Source organism: Ischnura elegans, chromosome 1, assembly GCF_921293095.1.
Source record: "Ischnura elegans chromosome 1, ioIscEleg1.1, whole genome shotgun sequence".
Lineage (NCBI taxonomy): Eukaryota > Metazoa > Arthropoda > Insecta > Odonata > Coenagrionidae > Ischnura > Ischnura elegans.
In genome coordinates this window covers 14,945,658-14,965,490 of record NC_060246.1, presented here as the reverse complement: position 1 = coordinate 14,965,490, position 19,833 = coordinate 14,945,658, and the positions used below count along the sequence as shown (strand labels likewise).

The 19,833-nt window shown below is 38.8% G+C and overlaps 3 protein-coding genes across 3 annotated transcripts in view; all 3 read left to right on the top strand.

The window, feature by feature from the left end:
* Positions 1 to 2,173, top strand: part of LOC124156040 (gamma-tubulin complex component 6) — a 28,282-nt gene extending 26,109 nt beyond the window's left edge. Inside the window, exon 17 of the mRNA XM_046530340.1 lies at positions 1,548 to 2,173. Coding sequence (XP_046386296.1) covers positions 1,548 to 1,715 — 168 coding nt within the window. The 3' untranslated portion in view covers positions 1,716 to 2,173. The remainder of the gene's footprint in view (positions 1 to 1,547) is intronic.
* Positions 2,174 to 5,990: 3,817 nt separating this feature from the next.
* On the top strand, positions 5,991 to 7,141 carry LOC124173945. Its single transcript, XM_046553112.1, has 4 exons — positions 5,991 to 6,025; positions 6,406 to 6,483; positions 6,561 to 6,790; positions 6,875 to 7,141. Exons 3-4 carry the CDS (start codon positions 6,566 to 6,568, stop codon positions 7,103 to 7,105), a joined length of 456 nt encoding a protein of 151 aa, XP_046409068.1. The 5' UTR covers positions 5,991 to 6,025; positions 6,406 to 6,483; positions 6,561 to 6,565; the 3' UTR covers positions 7,106 to 7,141.
* A 1,527-nt stretch (positions 7,142 to 8,668) lies between these two features.
* On the top strand, positions 8,669 to 15,690 carry LOC124156032 (eukaryotic translation elongation factor 1 epsilon-1). Its single transcript, XM_046530330.1, has 4 exons — positions 8,669 to 8,903; positions 8,984 to 9,181; positions 9,273 to 9,368; positions 14,467 to 15,690. Exons 1-4 carry the CDS (start codon positions 8,820 to 8,822, stop codon positions 14,590 to 14,592), a joined length of 504 nt encoding a protein of 167 aa, XP_046386286.1. The 5' UTR covers positions 8,669 to 8,819; the 3' UTR covers positions 14,593 to 15,690.
* The last annotated feature ends 4,143 nt before the right edge of the window (positions 15,691 to 19,833 follow it).

The window sequence follows — 19,833 nt, the reverse complement described above, 5'->3', positions numbered from 1 at the left end:
CTGCCTGCTCTATTGGCCTCCTCTCCAAATTGGCATAGTGCTGGTTTGCTATAGTTTCCCATTTCACTGTGACAGTGGTAAGGAGAATTTTTTGAAATCTGCTAATGTGAGGTATCAGAGATAATCGCCGGTAAATGCTCCCTCCCACCTCATCCTGCTACTTTGACCCGTCAACGGAAGCAGCTACATATGTACCACTTATGTATAAACCATCTCCATTCATAATTTATTGTGTGCCAACTTGCCCCTTTCCAACAGAATTCCCACTCTTTATTTTCAATTCATTCAATATTCCAATTCATACTCTCTATTGGGTTCCTGCCATTGTTTGGGTTGGAACATCGGCGGCTGTCGAGAACACTTTTCTTGTGAAGTGCATGGGTCTTCACATTATGTCTCTGGTTTTTACTTGTTGTTATTGATCTTTGAAATATATGTATTGGCTTGTTGCTCATTGCTTTTTGTTTGACTTTTGGTTTTTTTTTTTGTGAAGTTTTCCCTCACTCGTGGCATCGACAGTTAGAAAGAGTTCTTGTCCTTGACTGGGCGTAATTGTAGTAACTACCAATCAAAAATGTTGCGCCTCAAGGTTTAAGAATGTAAGAAGAATAGAAGGTAAGAGAAGCATTAAGAACCTCAGCCCAGATTTCAATATTGACCACAATCTAGTGTCTAAGGACAATAAAGTCATATACCTATGTACAAGGAGATGGAAAGGAGGAAACGAGAACAAATGTGGAGCCCATAGCCACTTAAATGAAGGCAGAAGAAAGTTAATGGTTGCCATTGAGTGCAAGCTTACCTACGTAGCCTAGCAAGATATAGTTAAGGCAACCAGCCATAGAGAATTAGATAAATGGAGAGAAATCATGGTTATTAAATGTATACATGAAGGAAAACTACATAAAGGAACCCAAGATTTGCTAAACATGAGGTATTTAGAATTCTTCTTGTGTCGGTTTTTCACCTGCAAGAACATGTGCAGGAAGTAATCCTAGGATTAAATATGAACATATAAACAATTATCATGAGGTTCAGAGGACTAAATGTGTTGTTTAGCTGTGGTATTATTTGATTATTGCAAACTGATTTCAATGACACCCTGAAGTCATACAACTCAAGCATCAATACAAATTTTGGACGCAATATTTTTCTAGCCCTAAATGTTTGAAGCGTTTTCTGATAAGTTTATGTAAATTCTGTAGTATATGCCTAGAACAATGGCATTTTCTCTAGTATACTGGGTGTGAGAAGGTAAATGTGGATATAAATAATCTTCTATGTAAGTAGAGATTCGCATTGATTGGTATGAATTAAAATTCACTCAGAATGTGCATGAATGCCAAACCTTTGACTTTGCTTGGGTCCCAAAGTGCCAAAGGTAAAGGATTTTTTTCTGCATTGTGGCCCAAGAAGCCTAATGGATGGCATTTGATGACTGATCTGTATAATCTTTAATCATGCATGATTATAAGTGGGCTAAGTTATTTTCAGGGATTTCATCTCTCAAGTTCTAGTATATTTATCCTAGTTTCTATTTTTTTCAGGATATGACTGACTTTCTTCTCAAATATGCATGGCGTTTGGCCAATCATGGTTATCAAGCTCACTTGAGTACTCTTCTTCTGATGGTTAATGCCAACAACTATTATAAACTAGAGAGTGGATGTGAAGGGAGTGGAAAAGACAGTGAGGTTTCTGGTCCTCCAGGGTGAACTGCTGAGTGATAAATTATGTGGAAGTAAGCTATATTGTTTCACAATGTAACTGTATTGGAATTACCTATGTCTGATCTTTTGTGGATAATCATATGGCATCCAAGTTTAGAGCGCGAGATTTTAAGTTTCGCATGTATATAGGTATGTATGTAGGGATTATAAGAAGTCATCCACCAGCCTCTCTAACTCAAAAGATATTTCTCTTCTTGCCAGGTGATGCAGGTTTTCAAATCAAAGTGTAAAAAGTAATGCTGTAAATATTTTTTTATGCTTAAAAATTCATATCTTCCCGATAATCATTGGATAAAATGATATCAGTATTTTTTCGTTGCCTATTTATAGTAAAAATACATCCTTTTAATTATGGTGTCCTTAAGCTGTGATATTAATGTAGCTTTACCTCTTGTAAATCACTAAAAGTTATTAAATGTATGAAATAAATTCTTCTAAATGAATTCATGCATTATTTTTAACAGGGTATGAAGTTATGAAGAATAGTATCAAAAAGTTAAGGATTTAGTTGATAATGCCATCAGGAATATAAACCTCAGTTTTCGGCTCTAATCACTGCTTGGTTTATTTTATAGTTAACTTTGAATATGCACTGTTTTTGCTTGAATATTATTGAGCAAAAAATGTACAGTCATTGACTCCTCGCTGTGTGATGTCATCTATTATCATCTTCTGCTTGCATCTGCTTACTTTTCATGGAAATACTGCTGAAAAGAAAATTAATGTGTTTTATTCTGATCTCATAAGAGGGCAGAAAGTGTGATTACAGTTTCAAATACTCTCTTTTATCATTCGCCCCACTGTGGATACTCTAATTAATTGGCAAACATAAGTGGCCTTGTAGATTATGCTAAAATGGAGTTAAGGCAGAAATGGAGAAATGGCATTGAAATATTAAACATACCACATGTTGAAATATTACACCACCACTGTTCACACAGCAGCATTTGAAATACAGTAAAACCTCTATGTAATGAACCTCTTTACATCGTAAACCTCGATACTTCATATCAGCCCTACAGTCCTATCAGATTTACATATAAATTTATAGGTAAACCTCTATGTAGTGAACCTCTTAATCTCGTAAAACCTCCACTTATCATACCAAGGAGATACCCCCGAGACAACCTTACTACCTCTGCAAATCGTACCAAGATAACTACATAGAGACCATTAATGCAGCCGCGATTACATGTATGTAATGACATTTTCAGCGATAAATGTTTCACCTGTATTTTTTTTCTTATACACCATTATTATTATGTTGTAATTTTCACTTTAATCATTAGTTGTGGCCATTTTGTTCCATATGAGAGCATGCCTAACATAAGAAAAAAGGTCTATCCTAATCATTTTAAGTGACTGTTGAATTAAGAGAGATCACATCGTTTTCTCTCGAATCATGGCAAAAACCACGCGATAGGGCTCGCTTTTTGTTATCATTAAATAATAAATATATGTTCACTAATGCATGCATGTTTGTTTAAACACGTAAACATAATGGTTTAAAAGAGAGGAGCCTTTCATTTCCGAAGGATATGAAAAAATGGTGCCTATCACTGAAACCTCTCTACAGGGAACCTCCACTCATCAAATTGCCCAAATTTTGGTCCCCTCAATTACGATGTAAAGAGGTTTTACTGTATTACACATATCGCTTTGCACAGCTTTAGCGCAGGTTTGAGGATCTTAACCGGTCGTGGCTTCTTGGAAGTCCTTTCTATCTTGCATTGCCATCCTTGAAGGACCACGAGGGCCTAACATCTAGTACCATAAGCCTCGGTACAATTGCCAAAGGAACTAAGGAACCTGGATAGCATAGTGGCATGCTCAGTGGACCGGAAAGCGAAAGGTTCGTGGTTCGATTCCCAGTCCAGGGAAACTTTTTCTCATGGCAATTCTTTTTTTTTTGCACCGCCATTCACGCGGCAGGATTTGAAATATTACACTTAACTTGGACACCTACATCAATACTTGGTCACATATACATTCATTGCAATTATATGAAGATGATCAGAAAAACAGCTTAGAAGTATGGTAGGTATTTGGAGTAGGCATTGGAGAGCTGAGGTCATTTGCGCCATTAGGGAAGGGTGTGGAAGGAAGGGTGGAGAGAAACCCGGTGTTGGCATAAGCCTGCTCTTAAGGAAAGGTGCCCAGGGGACCATGGTTTTACATCCTATCCAACGGACGGAGTGTTGTGCTTGAAATGTCCTCCACACAGCATTCAAGTAGGGATCGGGCAATCTCTGAGAATTCTCTACCTCTGCTTGGATTTGAACCCGAGCCCACTGGTTGGGAAGCCAACACTCTAGCCATCACACCAACCAATTGTGGTGATCGGAAGATATTCTGCGTGGCAGGAAAGGAGGCGTGACGCTACTTTTCCCACCCTGGGGTGCGTGGGTCAAAGGAGCATTTCGGAGAATTCGGACCATGCACTAGGATTAACTACCCCCCTCCCACTCCTACCCCCTTCCTGCCACCCGCACCCCCAGGAACTAGATATATAGGGCAGAAATTCGGTCCCAGGGAGAGTTTTTAGGGAGTACAGTGAGTGCGGTGTGCTATGGCAGAATGAGTTCGTCGTTCGGGGACTTCTGCGATTCTCCTCCGAGGACTCTTCGGGACCTTGATGCGGGAGCTGCGGTAGATCTCGAAGGACGACTCGTATGGAACTCGAACCGGGTACGACCAGGACCCTGACCATCAGCATCGCCTCTCCCTACTCGCCGCCACGTAAGTTTGATACCTCAGACTCCCACCTCCGTGCGTGCAAGCCTCAAATCCCCCCTCCCCGGGAAAGTGTAAGGACTGAAGAGCAAACACCAATAATGGCTGAGTATAGTAACTCTTAAAGAGTATTTGACTCGCTCTCCCTTCGGCAACCTTATCCCCGAAGTACTAAGTAGGTAGAAGTCTTCCCGTCACGACATTTTGGTAGCTGTTGTCCTCACGTCGCGACACAATCCCCTGGCATAGAAGTGATGAAGGTGATAGTGGATTCATCTTCAGATCCCTCTATGTGCCAATAAAACTTTCTTCTGAGAGCAAGGTTATTCAGAACTTTGAAAAATATCTTATCAGTGCCTTGCATGCTCTTGTTTTCTTGCGCAGAGGAACACAACAGCATAATTTCTTCTGCTGGGTTCATACCACCTCTTCCACTGCAAGAATTTCTCTCCAAGATTCACTCAATCCAAGCGCACAGACATAAGTTTATGCAGATGAAACTGAGTCAATGGGTGAGAGAAGATAAAGTCCGAGCTCCAGAACATGTCTGCCACCTTCTATGAGTGTAATAGCAATTCCTATGATTTTGTGTGTGTAAAAAAATTAACGTAAATTCACAAAAGCGTAAGATTTCAATTCTGGCTTAGTATGCCTAGATTTTTTATGATGATAAAATCTTCTCAGGTTTGGCACTGGATAAGGCTGTTTAAGGCCAATTTTTACATTGCATTCATAAGACCATAATTAATTTTAATATGGCCTAAAACAGCCTCACCCAGTGCAAAACCTGAGAATATTTTATTAATGCATAGTATTTGCCAGGAAAGTTTACGACCTTTTTTTAATGTTGTTAACTATTGAATTACTCTACTGCTTTCATAAAATGCCAATGCCCTGAATGCTGTTTTTTTTTTTAAGAAAAATATATGTACTATGAATAAGTAAATAATTTAGTGTAATGAAAGTATACGTATTTAGTACTTGTTTCTAGCTTTATATGTTTGCTTTTTCACTTCAGGACATATTTTGTAGTTTTTATCATAAAATGGGCAACATGTAATTAAGAATACATTTTGAAATGCTCGTTGGGATGATTTTTGTAAATGTACATTTACAAAACACTGGACATTTACATATAGGACTACCTAGTCCTCAGTAACTTTCATGTACATATCTTAATTTCCCTTCCTCTCAATCATGCATTCATTTATTTTCAGTTTACTCCCTTATTCCTTACCTCCCCAGTAAACACGAATAGCTGCAGCAGCGCTGCACAGGGGTTTCACAGCTGCAAGTTCGTTTCCGTTTCAATGAAGCGCGGTAACAGCGCTTGTGCAGCGCTCTTTCGCAGCGTGCTGGCGAAACATGCAATTGCAGCGCATCAACAGCGCATGCGCAAAGCATGCCTGCAGCACGCTGCTGGAACGCTGCTAATGCGAGTTTGTGCAACAATGCAACAATCCTCCGCTACGCGATTGTTTACCAGGGTGCTTGGGAAGTTTACTGAGTCTATGGCGGCCAACGTTGTGGAACTGTTGATCGTCCTTGGGGATTCTTAATAGGTAAGAATTTATCATCTTCTTTTAAAATGTATAATTTTAGTTAATTTAAATTCAATTCTCCTTGAAATTAGGTAGAATTGGCATTCTAGCATGGTGAATATAAACACATTTTAAGACTTTGTGTTTTTGTTTACATACGTGGTCGTAGTTATGTTCGGAACCATTGGATATAAGCTTTTAAATATTGATTATATAGGTTTCCATTAATAGTGAAATAGGAAATGTGTAACGCATGTCACAGGAAAAGTTCGCAGCTCAAAATTTTTTAGTTAGCCAACCTTTTTAGTAAAATATTAAAAAGATTGTCTAACGAGATGGTCTGACGCGATGATGTATTATGCAGTACACGAGTTAAAATTAATGGACATTTCTCATAGCAGGAAAACAACTAGATCCGCAAGCACCTGGTGGGAAAGAAAGAGAGACTAAGCGGCCGGCAACAGCAGAAGAGTTGTATGGTAGTATTTTTATCATGTATTTATTTATATAAGTACTGACATAAAGGTCACTTACCTTTCCACATTTAAAATTTTAGGGTTCATGCAAGCTCAGGAGAAGATATGGGAAAAGAGATACAGGAGATTAGATGGGAAGGTGAGCATGGCTTTAAGCATGCTCACAGAATTAAAGAAAGAGCTAAAGTCCAAGCCTGTAGTGAATGAAGAGAGCATTTCCGTCAACCGGAAATTCCCTCTTAAAACTTTGGATGATGTAGAGGAGTTTGAGAGGGAACTGTCAGAGGATGTATCTCTCCACAATAATTTGGTAAGGCCTCAATCATTTGTGTTTAATTCTTTTATGATAATTTCAACCAGAATTCCATTGATTACATAATATTTTTCTTTACAGGTTACTCAAATTGCTCGCATTTGTGGTGATGAGGAGCAGCCCTCAGTATACAAAATTTTATATTTTGTATTCACTGACGAAGCAGCGAAGCACTTCTGCCTCACCGGAAAGTCTGGAGTTGAGGGGATGAAGAAGAAAAAGTTTATGGGAACGAAAATATGCAGTGTCATTATGGGTGAGTGTCTTCGTGTATTATGTCTATCATTAATCAGTACTCTAATGTATACTTAAAACAGAGTAATCATTAATAAAATCATTTATTGCAAACCTGTGTTTTCAATTAATTCTTGCTGCCCCTCACATACTTAAGTAGTACTTGAAGATTGCTATTATCGGCGCAAAAATGGTAGAATGCTGAACGTTAAGCATTTGTATAAATTCTGCCGAAGCTCGACAGTCGTGTCAGATATCGTTCAACTCATTGTTTATTTGACTACAACAATGGATCATTAGTACAACGATATCTGAAACGACCCTGTGGAGCTTCGGCAGAATTTCATACAAATGCCTAAAGTTCAGCGTTCTACCTTTTTTTGCGGCGATAGTATAGTGGCACATTAGGAATGTATTTTCAGCGATTCGGACATGCGTTTGAAGCGATCGTGGCACATTAGCGCAGCGCTCCTGGCATGCTTGTGCAGCGCTTATGACATGCTTGTGCAGCGCTTATGACATGCTTGTGCAGCGCGTATGACATGCTTGTGCAGCGCTTATGACATGCAAAAAAGGGAAGTTTGGGAGTGCTAGACGCGCTGCAGCAGCGCCTTCGCCGCAGCTGCAGCGCTGCCGCGAAGCGCATCTGATGCGCATCTGCAGCATTTTGTGTTTACTGGGTCACTGCATAATACAGGTTTTACTTGTTAGAGGCCGAATTTGTTTTAAAGTTAAAACCCTAGGGTGTCCAATGGAAAAGCATAGATGAATCATATGTGATACATTTTATTTCTAAATGGCAAATTAGTCTTGTAGTGGAACTCTCACCTAACCCTTGTGGTGAAAAAAGTTGTGTAGGTTTCCCTGTGAGGAAAGGGTGATCCTGCAACTTTTCAACTAGCTTGTTCGTGGCATATCGATCTATGCATCCACTTAGGGAGTGAGAAGGCAGTTGTGAGACTCCTTCTCCAAAGGATGAGGTAGAGTCGAGAAGTGTAAATCAGGGTTTACCATGCCCAAGTGGTTCATTTTTACAATTGCAACTATGCAACAAGCAATCATTTGAATTGATAAGATTCCTTTATTCTTGTGTAGGTGACATTGACAGTTAATTTACTTTGAGCAAATATTAAGAATAATTCTTTCTGTTCTTATTAAGTTATAGGTTCATGCTTTTGTCATCAATTATGAATATCGAAAAATCATTGTTCAACATATTTATATCACTCTTGATTTTGACTGTATCATATTTAAATAGCAAGTGCGGGTTTATTAACCAGTATGACCATATGCAGTGTTTGGAATATGACAGTCTCAAATTTCAGCTCATACAGTATGTATTCTATTAAGAACTCTGTAAGATTGTTGTACGGTTCTGGTATTTAGTTCAAGAAGGTGTGCAGGGTAGAATCCAGTAGGCTATGTGGGAAATCAACTAGGCGCCAAATTGTTTTAAGTAAAAGAACGTATAAATGGTGAAATGCCAGCTTAATGCATGATGACAGAGCTGATGGGTCTTTTTTATTTCTTTTTAATTATTTACGATATGCTGTGATAAAGAATTGCCACTGACAGAGAGTATCGGATAAACTCAACCAATATTTACTTGGCGTGTTAAATTTCCCGCAATCCTTTGATATCAGCGGATATCCGGTATGAAGAACGCCACCCGCAAATGTTTTGATTTGAAACGGGTTCGTCGTGAGCAAATAGTGATCTTATTCGTCCGGAGTATTGTTATTACCGTTATTTTCTAACATTATAATAAATCAGCTAAGCAATATCAGTAAAAATGGTTTTTGATTCATCTGTAATCATAAGTGTGGGAAAATGGCTAGACGTTAACTGCGAGAATATTTCTGGCACAAGCAGCGATGTCAGTGGGCACTTCAATTTTCTCTCGACTGTTTTTTTCCAATTATTTTCTCCTCTCATTTAAATGTAATATTTTTTCAGGTGAAAATAAAATGCTTCAATAGTGGAAACTCGGTGAATGGACCTATGTCCTCCATTCTTTATTTAGCACGACAATCCTCCCGCTCCAAAGTTACAGGATTGAGTCCAGATGAGGAGGCAGAAATTAGGCAGTGGCTTGAGTTTGGGTTGCTGATTAGTCAATGTACTAACAACCTCATTCGTCGTAGTATGCTTAAAGTAGGTTATGTTGTGTGTTTTTTTAGTTAAAAATAGAATCATCCATCATTTATATGTGCCTTTATTGTTGCCAATGTTTTGTATTTTTCAGACATTGAATGAGTTCATATCTTCAAGAACCTTTTTAGTGGGTAACAGAATGACAGTTGCTGACGTCTTAATGTATCAAGTACTATTTTCTTGCATGGTGAGTACCATTGGAGCTGTTTGGTAGAGTGGTCAATATGTATTTACATACTTACCCTCTTCAGTATGTTACCACTGGATTTATGACCACCTCGAGCATGATATCGGTCCGATTGTACTTAACAATCATAGGCGATCAAATGTATCCTCTTCTGAATGTTTTTTTTCTCTCGCTAAATGGGATTATTCGATAGGGTAAACATAGCTGTAATAATTGTATCATGTAATCGAAACAGTACAATAAAAAAAAACTAAAGTGGGGTATGTTGCGTTTTTAACGTCATTTGAGGTACCAACACTCTTATGATAGTTGATTGTTCAAGTTATTTTCTAAAAGATAAGGTTCTAAGGGAACTTCTATAATACAGTACTTCTCTGGCTGACTAGCGAGGAAAATAACGTTGGAATCATTTTCGGAAAGGCGAGTTGTGCAGCCGTGACTAGTGGCTCAAGGGCGTACCCAGGATCATAACTATGGGGGGAAGAGGGGCCAAGCCAAGTTGTGTAATTTTAGCATGGAAAAGGTGAATGAAACTAACATTTTTAGAAAATTATAACAGCGCTATATTAGTTTATGAGATTATTTCATTGAAAAAAGATTTTTATTTTAGTTACAAATCTTACACTAATACATATCATTTTTCATAGGTTTAAAGAAAATTTGTTGAATACTTCTGTTTCAGTTCAGTACTGATCACTCTCCAAGGATGCTTGTGAGTGTGTACAGAATTTTCAGGACCAGACTTTGTATTTTTGTAACCCTCGTTGCTTGAATAACCCGATATCATTGGACAAGATTTTTTGGGGTAGTTTTATAGTTATTTTTGAGCTATTAGGCCCTGATTGGACCAAGAATGAAACTAGGGTTAATAAATGACAATAAAAAGCTCTTCAGTTAGGGTGATAGCGATGGTGCGATATTTCATTTGTGCCTTGTATGAAGCCCTGAATCACACTATCGTTGACCAAGCTTAATGCTACATGCTTGTATACACAGTCAAGAATCATGTGATTCAGACCTTAAAAATGCATACATCACCCATGTATGCGTGAGAAAGAGAGCTGTGATGTACAGTGGCGGAAAAAATTAACGCAAAGCTCGTTGGCGTCTGAGAGCGGCCAGTTCAGGAACTACTTGTCTTCCAAAATTTTGCCCTCGTAATGCTCTCATACAACCGGGAGTTTTAAAAGCAATATATCCTCTTACCGGGGAAATAATCATACCCGTCGAATTATGACAAGGCGCAAAAGATCCAGTTACGAATTCTTCGCCATTTTTTCCGAAGTATGCTTCGCCCTCGACTCACCTACAATGGAATCTACTCTCGTCGGGACATCGTGGACAGAGCCAAGATATTGGGCATTGAGACTGCCTTAGAACCCAATCGTTCCGGTGGTGTAGTGGGTAAAGTATCATGCTTCGAATCAGAGGTTCCATGGATCAAGTCCCAGTGACGGATGACTTGATGCTGCACACACACACTGTAAACATTTTTCTGATCTTAAAACGCTATAGCTATCAATAGGTCCATAGGACGTTGCATGGCTATTGAATTCTTACGCGCTTATTTATTGTTGAAATTCAACCACCATATTGCATAGCTATTTGGGCAGTTGACTGAGGAGTGAATTTTGACTACCATTTCCGCGTCGTCCAACCCAGCTTCAATGCCCCTAACATTAGCTGTATGTGCAATGTGTCACGGCCTACTACTCCTCCCTCATTTCAAGGGAAAATTCCTCAGAAGTTTTGCAGAGCTGAGCGAAGGCAGAAAATCGAGCCACCCAACCTCAGTAGTTCTCAATCGGGTAATTTTGGGCGTCTGCGTATGTATTTCATCAGAAACATTGAGCAAATGGTTAAGTTAACAGAGGTTAGACTTACCCTTAAATTTCCCAACAAAATGAGCATTACGCATACATTATAAAAATATTTCATCATTATTATGGAACTTATGTTATTTCGAAGTCATAGAAATATTGGACTGTTCGCGTTTTCCGCTATTTATTTAATCCCTACTTCGAACTTTTGATTACTTTTAGCACTCAAAATAGATTAAAGTATTGCATAAATCTCACAATCAATTATTCGAGGTAATTTCGCGTCAGAAATGCGGTTGTAAGACATTTATGTTAATTTATAAACTAACTTATAAAAAAATAAAAATCATTTCTCATTACCTTTACCTATCAATGAAGAAATATTATTCTTCTAATCACATGAATTACCATTTATTACGCATCTTCATTTTCTGGCCGAATTTACAATATTCTCTATTCAATGAAGAGGAGCGATAGAGTTTTTTTTTGACCATCCCGTGAATTATAGTGTGTGGTCGAATTTTCCCATTGTCTTAGCAAAAAATATATTTCCAGTAAGCCAAGGAAACAAATTCTAGATAACATTCATTCCGTTCTATTAACTCAAAAATAGAGTCGAATTCCATGAAGTTTCTTTCCACCCATTCAAATTTCCGTAATCTTTTCAGTTTCCTAAATAACTTTTCGATGAGTGAAAATTATAATACTTTTCTGATCCTCATTTTATGTCAGTTTATAAAATTGAAAAACATTTAACGCTTAGTTAGGATACATCTTTTTTTAATAAAGATCTAATTTTTAATTGATGTTGTTAATCAAATATGCTTTCATATGGATCATCTTTGTGATTAAAAATCAAGTTTTACAGACATTATGAAGTTCAAAAACCTCTATTTACTCCACTCATTTCACTATGAAAGAAATCGTTTACTGACCAAATTAATCAATTTCTTCAGATAACTACATGAAAGATGGCCATAAAATATTCCGTTACCTAAATTAATACGGCTTCGCATTTCTTTTCAATTGCAGTATGCTACATGTTGTTCCAATATAATCCTCGGGAAACTATTATTGGGTGGAGAATATTGAGCAAAGCATTGCAATACTGAACTGAAATCAAACAACTGATTTCTCGGAGGTGGCTCAAAAAAGTAATTTCATTCTGCTTGGAGGACTCTATAGGAGTTCTCCCTTGAAGGGGAGAAGAAGCATAGGCCGTGACACATCGCACATGCAGCTAATGGTTAGGGGCATTGAAGCGGTGCTGGACGACGAGGAAATGGTAGTCAAAATTCACTCCTCAGTCAACTGCCCAAATGGCTATGCAATATGGTGGTTGAATTTCAACAATAAATAAGCGCGTAAGAATTCAATAGCCATGCAACGTCCTATGGACCTATTGATAGCTTATTGCGTTTTAAGATCAGAAAAACGTTTACAGTGTATGTGTGCAGCATCAAGTCATCCGTCACTGGGACTTGATCCATGGAACCTCTGATTCGAAGCATGATGCTTTACCCACTACACCACCGGAACGATTGGGTTTTTAGGCAGTCTCAATGCCCAATATCTCGGCTGTGTCCAATGATGTCCGGACGAGAGTAGATTCCATTGTAGGTGAGTCGAGGGCGAATCATGCTTCGGAGAATATGGCGAAGAATTCGTAGCTGGATCTTTTGCGCCTTGTCATAATGCGACGGGTATAATTATTTCCCCGGTATAAGGGATATATTGCTTTTACAACTCCTGGTTGTATGAGAGTATTACGAGGGCAAAATTTTGAAAGACAAGTAGTTCCTGAACTGGCCGCTCTCAGACGCCAATGAGCTTTGCGTTAATTTTTTCCGCCACTGTACAATCCAAGGAAGTGTTACAGGAAGTGACCAGATGAGTCCTGACAGATGACATCATGGTGAGGACATAGTTGAGAGAACAAAAACTTGCCAGAAGCAGATGTTGATTTGGAATGCAATCATTTGCTAGTTAAATGTAAAATCATAATTTTAAGGCTGATTGAAAGCAGAAGATTTAAGACACAGCATGCAGTTCTCCTGATGGGTTTTAGAGGAGGAATGTATGGAATATAATTTCACTCAGTAAAAATTAGTGAAGTACACTTGCAATGTAAACCTTTTTCAGTGCATGATATATAAATTCTTCACTACTTATCATACAATGATAATGAATTGTCCCCGAACCTAAGTTGCGTATCGTATTTTAAAGTGGGTTCTTGCCCAGCCTGTCAGGAAGCAAGTACATAATCACACACAATTATTTGAAATCTTTACGAAAAGTTTATATTCATTTAAAATCCAAATTGAAAATCAATTCAATGAAAAATTTATGCTTGTCGTAGCATCAGGTCTAACTTCGAGTTGACGGCAAATCAGGTAATCTCTTGAAACATTGCCCTTGTATAAATTGCTTCGCCTTGATGTCGAGCTCAACTGGAAGTAAAACCTGATGCTACGCCAAGCCAAGTACTTGTAGCACTAAACTTGTCGTGCCAGCCTCAACGTTGGACCACAAAGGTTAAATAATGAATTTGCGCATCTAGTATAGACAAAGTTTAAGAAGGAAAGGAGCCGCTGGTGATGGCACGGGTGGATGGCAAGGCGCTTTGGTAGCACAAGCCATATGGCCCACTTTGCGACTTCCACTGATGGCCACATTATGACGGATGAGTGACGAGAGAAGAGTGACCATTGTTGAGTGATGACTGGCTGATGACCAGTGACAATAGCATCTCCACCGTGCCATTATATAGGGAAGGTGAAACTAGGATATGATTTTGTTCTTTCTCAGTGTGTAATTAATGGTGGTGAAATCTTCTCAGGTATTCCGCTGGGTGAGTTGCTACGTGTGGGCCGACGTTTCGATGACGTGTGCGGATGGCTGTGTCTGTCATTGTGCCCTGAGGAGAATGGCAGAGGCAGCCATTGAAAACGTTTGCCTACCATCAACTCACCCAGTGGAAAAACCAAGAAGATTTCACGTGAAACTAGGGCGTTATTGACAATGAGGTGGGTTAAACATTCTCGAAAGTGAAAGGTACAGTTCTGGAAGCATAGTTTGGCTGTTCTCAGACATCACACAACAACTCATTTATGCATATTTTTTGGAAATAGAAATCTTCCATTTCAATATCTTTAAAATAGTCCATGTCAATGCATCAAAGTATATAGCTGTTGCATATTTTTTGGCATACATATTTTGCCTAAGTTTGCTTCTTGCTCATTTTTTCATAAAAATATTTACTCTGATTTTTTTTTCAGGTGGAAATGAATTATGCAGAGAAGGAGCAACTCCTGCATTTGGGACGGTGGTTCAATTTCATTCAAAACGACGAAATGGTCAGGCAAGGGAACAAATTGGTACATGTTGGGAGGCCACTATTCTAGCTTTAATGTACTTCAAACAAATTTCTCTATCTATTATTTCTCTTTGTTTTTAAATAATTTCCTACATCCCAGAAAGTCTTTCATTTATGTCTACACATTATGGTGGCATCACTTGTCAGAAAACATCAAATCCATATTATTGAAAATAAATGATATTGCAATGAAAATAGCCAGTAGACTACCACTTTACGATGGGATCTGCTGGCCATTTTAAGGCTGTTGAATTGTTACGCAACGTAAAATCCTATCCATGGATAACATTTTTAATATTTTGGCCCACCATTCTTGTTTCATTTCCCATGTTTGTTTACCATCAATGCTCTTGCATCGTTGGGAAATTTGAAGATGCTTCTTCACTTAATAGCATTATTCTAATAACAAATGGTCAATTGTGTAGATAATCATCGTAAAAAGGAGTCTACTCCATTTTTTCTTTACTTCTAGCCCTGTCTTTGTGATAGGCTTTATTTGTGAAATCCATGTTTTTTTTAACCTTGAATTTAGTTATTACTGCCCAATCATAATGTCTTGTGATGAGCCAACTAGAAAAGGGTCATAAATTTCCACTGGATTCTTTAATTTCACAATTTCCTTTTGAAGTGTACAAAGTTTATTTTATGCCAGAAGCCATCATTTTTACTGTATATAGATACTAATGGTGATGCTTGAAAAAAAAGGAGAAATAAATATTCAATGATAATCATACTCTCTATTACTGTTGTGCTTGGGTGCAAAGTTATTACTATTTGGGAAGGCAACTGCAAATTAACAGCATATGGATAAAATTCATGCAAATTGTGGCTCAAACTTTAGGCTTGAATTTCCTTATTTATGACCTTCATTTGCATGCCTTGAATTCTGATATTGCCAGCTCGGAAAGGCATTCGATGGGATGCGATTCTGTTTGGACATGGTATCTTAAGGCACTCTATTCTAAAATGATCTCTTATACATAATTTGTGGAAACTCAACAGCTTAATCCTCAGAATCCTGATCAGTGGAAGGAAAAACTGTTTTGTATAGTTGTGGGTTAGCTGTAAATCATGCGGCTTTCTTGAATAAAATGCTGATTGTGAAAATAAAAATGTGATGATGCAATTGCAAACCATAATTCCTAGCTGAGCTGAAACTAACATAAGTTAAAGCAAAGCGTATGATGATGCATTGTGGTAAGCAATAGAAAAACCACAGGCCACTCCGCGACATTAATCTACGGTACGGCTATAGAATATATGTACATATTGGATTTATGTCCCTAAAATACGTTATCATTGGATATTCAGCCCTCCCTTTGCTTTACTACTTTCCCATTTGGTTAACTGCTTCCTCTACAAATATTTGTCTATCCACTACATATTTTTAATGCTGTGCATCAGCAACCTCTGTCTCTAAATGCTGATGATGGTCCAAGTTTGTTTGAAGAGTTATCAGTACTCAACTCTAGGGTTATTCTGTTCCCCTAAATTAACCGTATGCACGCCCCTCTGATTAATTTTTATTACTTTGCTAGGTGGTACCATCCTCATGTAATTTATGACACAATCTCAACTGTAGATGATGCCACTGTCACTTTTTTTCGTGTCATTTTTATGAGCTCTTTTCCTTACAATAGAATCAACTTCATTACTAGGAAGGCCACTGAGAGGAGTTTGTCCAGAAGTGCTTAATATAAAACTCAGGATCCGTGCTTTATTACTCCCTAGAGTTTTAGCTGACCTCTATAAAAAATTTTGAGATGTTTTATTCAGCCATTGAGTAATTAATCTAGTTATTTATGTTGAGTTGCTGCAATGGCTGTGTTTCCAATATGGAAAGTATTTATGTAAATGCAAACTCCAGTCTAAAAGTTTACCAAACTTTGATTTCTAAATTATCATTTAGAATCCTGATTTAAGGACATCAAATACATAGCCATGTATTGACATTAATGGATCATCCATCGCTGAAGATCGCATCACATCCAGGTTCCAAATGGACTGGATTTGTGGTGGGAATGGCATATCTGCCTAGGGTCCATGAGATGCATTATGTGAAACTCGTAAATCTGTGCATATTTCAAGTAAAACTATGCATGTTGACACAGTGATGTTGTTGTTGGTGGAAAATCAAAGAATGGTAGAGAAGAGATTGAATTAAAAATTAATCAAACAAGTGATCAATCTTGTTGATGATGAATAAAACGAACCTATGCAAAAGCATCATAAATTAAGTACCAAGATTTGTTGACCTTGTGAACTCTTATGACCTAGCAATGGCCATCCACTTCATGGAATTACCTTTCTCAATCCACTATGTTGATTACAACTCGTGCCGGTGTCCTAGAGATAAGTAAAAGAGAAATTGAGCATACCTGTGACTCCATTTGTGTACCCATTACTTTCTTCCAAGGAGGGCAGTGGAGGCGTGCAAAGTTTGCCAGGGGCTCTCTCTGCTTGGCTAATTGTAAGTGAGAGAGAGATTGGGACAAACGTGTAGTTACTTCACTATATTTGATGAATACATATTTCCAGTTTGTCCTGACTAGTACTGTTGCCTTGTGTCTCCATGCACTGGGGTTGATCAATAGAAAGCCATCAAACATTTCTTTTTTGTGCGAAAAAACCACAGATGAAAAATCATTCCCCTTGACTGGTATTTGAACCCGGATCCCTAGATTTCCGGCCGAGTGCTTTAGCCAGTTAAGCTACCGAGGCATCATTCTCTCCTGTGGAAATTTGTGGACTATACCGGACAAGGTGGTATGAACTGCTGAGCATATTATACGACTAGCAGTCCAAGTCGTGCGCACGGCGCCACAGCCGGAGAGTATAGCCCGAACTTTGAACATGAAGAGGTGTTCACTCTAGACTTATTTAAGTATACCAGGACTAGCCATGGTGATAACTTTTACAGAGTCACCCGCAATGCACATACTGTGCAAAAAATCCACCGAGGAAAAATCATTCGCCTTGACCGGGATTCGAACTCGGATCCCTCGATTTCCGGTCGAGTGCTTCAGCCAGTTAAGCTACCGCGGCATCATTCTCCCCTGTGGAAATTTGTGGACTGTGGCTGAAGCACTTGGCCAGAAATGGAGGGATCCGGGTCCGAATCCCGGTCAAGGCGAATGATTTTTTCCTAGTGGATTTTTTGCACAATTAGTGCATTGCGGGTGACTCTGTAAAAGTTATCACCGTGGTTAGTCCCGGTATACTTAAATATCTCTTTTTTGTACAAGAGAGTGTGCCACAGCACTCAAAGTTTGATAGAAGGTGGACAGTAGTCTTGAAAAGGCACACCTTGAAGCCGGGAAGGCACATTTAGCATGATCTCAGCTGAGGAGGTTCCTGATTGACGAACGGTGGGAATTTCTGCTTTCTCTGATGAGCACCTCTGTAGCAGTCCTGAAGTGCATTGGTTTTTCGGCATATATCTCACGATTGAAGCTTTCGCGGCTCATGCTGATTAAGAAAGAGTGACATACGGGTGTATGCCGTGTGTCATAGGGCAGATTGCCCCGACGTTTCGCGACCGACTGCTGGTCACTTTTTCAAGGGAATGATGGATGAATCTTTCCCTTGAAAAAGTGACCAGCAGTTGGTCGCGAAACGTTGGGGAAATCTCCACTACGACACGTGGCATACACCCATATGTCACTCTTTTTTAATCATGTATCTCACGTTTCTCAAATTTGTAATGATTGTTCCACAAGCATCCAAACTAGTGATAGGCTCAGTGTGAGCAGGTTAGCACACTAATATGACTCCTCAAACAGAGCAGGGCAACTTGCAAGTCACATTTAAGAAGCCTCTCCTGAGTGCACCACTCCTCTGGTACATACTTAGTGTTGTAGGCAGTTCCTAGAGAATGCATTTTTTCCCAAGCTTGCCAAAGTATCACCAAGAGGCAGAATATACTTTCTAGTAATGAAGTATCTCAGATTATGTTCCTTAATGATAACTTGTTAGAAAGATCAATAAATTTCAATTAAACTGAAAAACTAGGGAAGGATTCCATTGAAATAGTTTGCTCAGACCCAGTGGCGCCGACTCCCTGGGGCCTGAGGGGGCCCGAGCCCCCTCAAAAATTCATTATGGGTGTGAGGAAAAAATATGTCAGGCTGGTCGATTTTTCCTGGAGTGTCCTGATATCGAGATTCAAGTTATCAGGGTTGTAATTTTGATCATATGACTCTTCTAAAATGCTTAAAAAACTTAAAACTCACTACTTATAAAATTTCCTGGGGCAAGATCCCCGGTTTGGGCCCCCCCCAATATTTTTTGTAAGTCAGCATCCTTGCTCAGACCTCTTTCGTCTTCTTGACTTTAATCTCACTCTGTATTCTCCTCATTCCATCATCCCCCCACCCCCATACCACCTCTCACTTCCTCTCCTCTCCCCCTTTATTAACGAGACCTTATAATGCCTTAACAATGGTAACGACCCTACAATTCACACGTTGGAGTGTATGGTAATGAAGGTCTCACTATAGAATCATTTTCCACGGCTAACTCGTACTTACTTACACTGAAAGAAGCAAGCTTTAATTTCTTGCAAAGCCTTGATTGAAAATTGACAAATGTGTAAGATGCACTCAAAAAACCCAAATGTGGTTATAGGGTTAGGATGGAGGGGGGCCAAAATTTTCTTTCCCACCTAAGAAGATATCTAGAATAAGCCTTTATTATCGGGATAAATTACTTTTGCAGGAAAATTTTTATAGATCCAAATATATTCGTTTTTATTAGTAATATAGCCATCAAATAATATGTAAGTTTCTGCAAAAAAAACCTACAGAACTATCCATCTAGTTCTTCTGTAATGATCGGGTAATGAGCATCTTCACTTGGCAAACATTTGTAATTTACCACCTGAGGCAGTGTTCTCTTTAGGGCTGTTCATCCTCATCCCAATTCTCACCTTAAGGCGATTAGCTGAGGTCCCCTCACCATGGGCTGCCTTGTGGTTTCTGCGTATGATGATAGGTAAATATTCAACGTATATGCGTCATAAGGAAATGTTGCGGTTATTCTTATGTTTTTCAATTTATCTCATTACGTCTGGGCAAGATGAGGGTTGAGTATTACGCAATCATCGTTACGAATCGGTCAGCAGATCTGCATTTCCGAAACCTTGACCGCGTTCTCGTCTGCGGTTATGGAGGGGAAGGATCTCATTTCTTTGTAATTGCCCTTTCCATATAATTTAAGCAAGGAAAGAAATGCAGCAACTGCAATAAACGGGGTGCTCTTCATTAATCAA

Coding starts and splice junctions, on each gene's coding strand:
- LOC124173945 (XM_046553112.1), top strand. CDS start 6,566: ATGCAAGCTCAGGAGAAGATATGGGAAAAGAGATACAGGAGATTAGAT. Junction 6,791..6,874: donor TATCTCTCCACAATAATTTG/GTAAGGCCTCAA, acceptor TTTTCTTTACAG/GTTACTCAAATTGCTCGCAT.
- LOC124156032 (XM_046530330.1), top strand. CDS start 8,820: ATGGTTTTTGATTCATCTGTAATCATAAGTGTGGGAAAATGGCTAGAC. Junction 9,182..9,272: donor TTCGTCGTAGTATGCTTAAA/GTAGGTTATGTT, acceptor TGTATTTTTCAG/ACATTGAATGAGTTCATATC. Junction 9,369..14,466: donor AAGTACTATTTTCTTGCATG/GTGAGTACCATT, acceptor TTTTTTTTTCAG/GTGGAAATGAATTATGCAGA.